This window comes from Nestor notabilis, unplaced genomic scaffold, assembly GCF_000696875.1.
Source record: "Nestor notabilis isolate BGI_N333 unplaced genomic scaffold, ASM69687v1 scaffold10942, whole genome shotgun sequence".
Lineage (NCBI taxonomy): Eukaryota > Metazoa > Chordata > Aves > Psittaciformes > Psittacidae > Nestor > Nestor notabilis.
The window spans coordinates 16,113-17,104 of NW_009918840.1; the positions used below are offsets into that span (position 1 = coordinate 16,113).

Sequence of the window (992 nt, forward strand, 5' to 3'; positions counted from 1 at the left end):
ACACAAGCCAGCAGAGTCCCAGAGTCACACAGATCATTTTCTTGGTGACGGCTGCCCTGTACCTGGGTGGGCAGAAAACATCAGCCATGTTAGATGTGGTTCTTCAGAAAGAGGAACTACCATTTGCAGTACCCTGGGCTTTTAAGAACTAGTTTCAGGTTGGCCTCATCCAGGTTAAGCACAGCTCTGTGCAGTTGGTACTTCGTGGCTTCTGACATTTAAAGTGTGTTTTGGAACTACAGGGGAACCTCCAAGCAGTCGTCAATCCCTTTTAAAGAGAACCCACGGATGTGGAGTCAAACCCTTTCCTCAGGAAGACTGGTTCATTTTGCCCTGCATCAGGCTGTCTCAAGGGGAAAACCTAAAGACCACCTTCTTCAGACTTCAAGCACACACTCATTTATGAGCATCCTTGCCCTGACACTCAGAAGCTGAAGATTTTTAGGCACTGATGAACTTCCAGGTGTGCCCAGGCTGCTGGGCTGCCATTGCCCACATTTGGGAGCTTCTGCCTTTGTGTGAGTTTCCCTCAGAGGACCAGTGATGCCCAGGGAAGCCCTATGGTGCTGCAAACCAGGGATAAGGAACACATAAGGGAGAAGAGAAATGGGGAAGAGATGATAAGATGGAACCTTGGCCCAGACTCACCAGGTCGGCAGCTTCACTCGCAGGTACCTGTTGACTGCGATGGCCAGGAGAGACAGGATGGAGGCATGAGAGAAGATCATCATGAGGCAGCACATGAACAGGCAGGAGTAGAAATGGGTGACAACTCCCAGGCTCACTATGACAGCCAGTGGCATGACAAGGATCCCCATGGCAATGTCACTGAGGGCCAGGGAAACGATGTAAAAGAAGGTGGTCTTCTGCAAAGCTGGGTTCAGCTTCACTGCCCAGATCACCAAGGCATTGCCCACCACTGCAGATATCCCGATGACAGACTCCAGGGTGATATAGATCATATCCAGGCTGCCTACTGCCATTGTGGACAT

At 50.7% G+C, this 992-nt stretch overlaps 1 protein-coding gene across 1 annotated transcript in view; it reads right to left on the bottom strand.

The window, feature by feature from the left end:
* Positions 1–992, bottom strand: part of LOC104402139 (adenosine receptor A3-like) — a 1,569-nt gene extending 577 nt beyond the window's left edge. Inside the window, 2 exon segments of the mRNA XM_010009934.1 lie at positions 1–62; positions 649–992. The exon segment at positions 1–62 is cut by the window's left edge and continues 312 nt beyond it. Coding sequence (XP_010008236.1) covers positions 1–62; positions 649–992 — 406 coding nt within the window.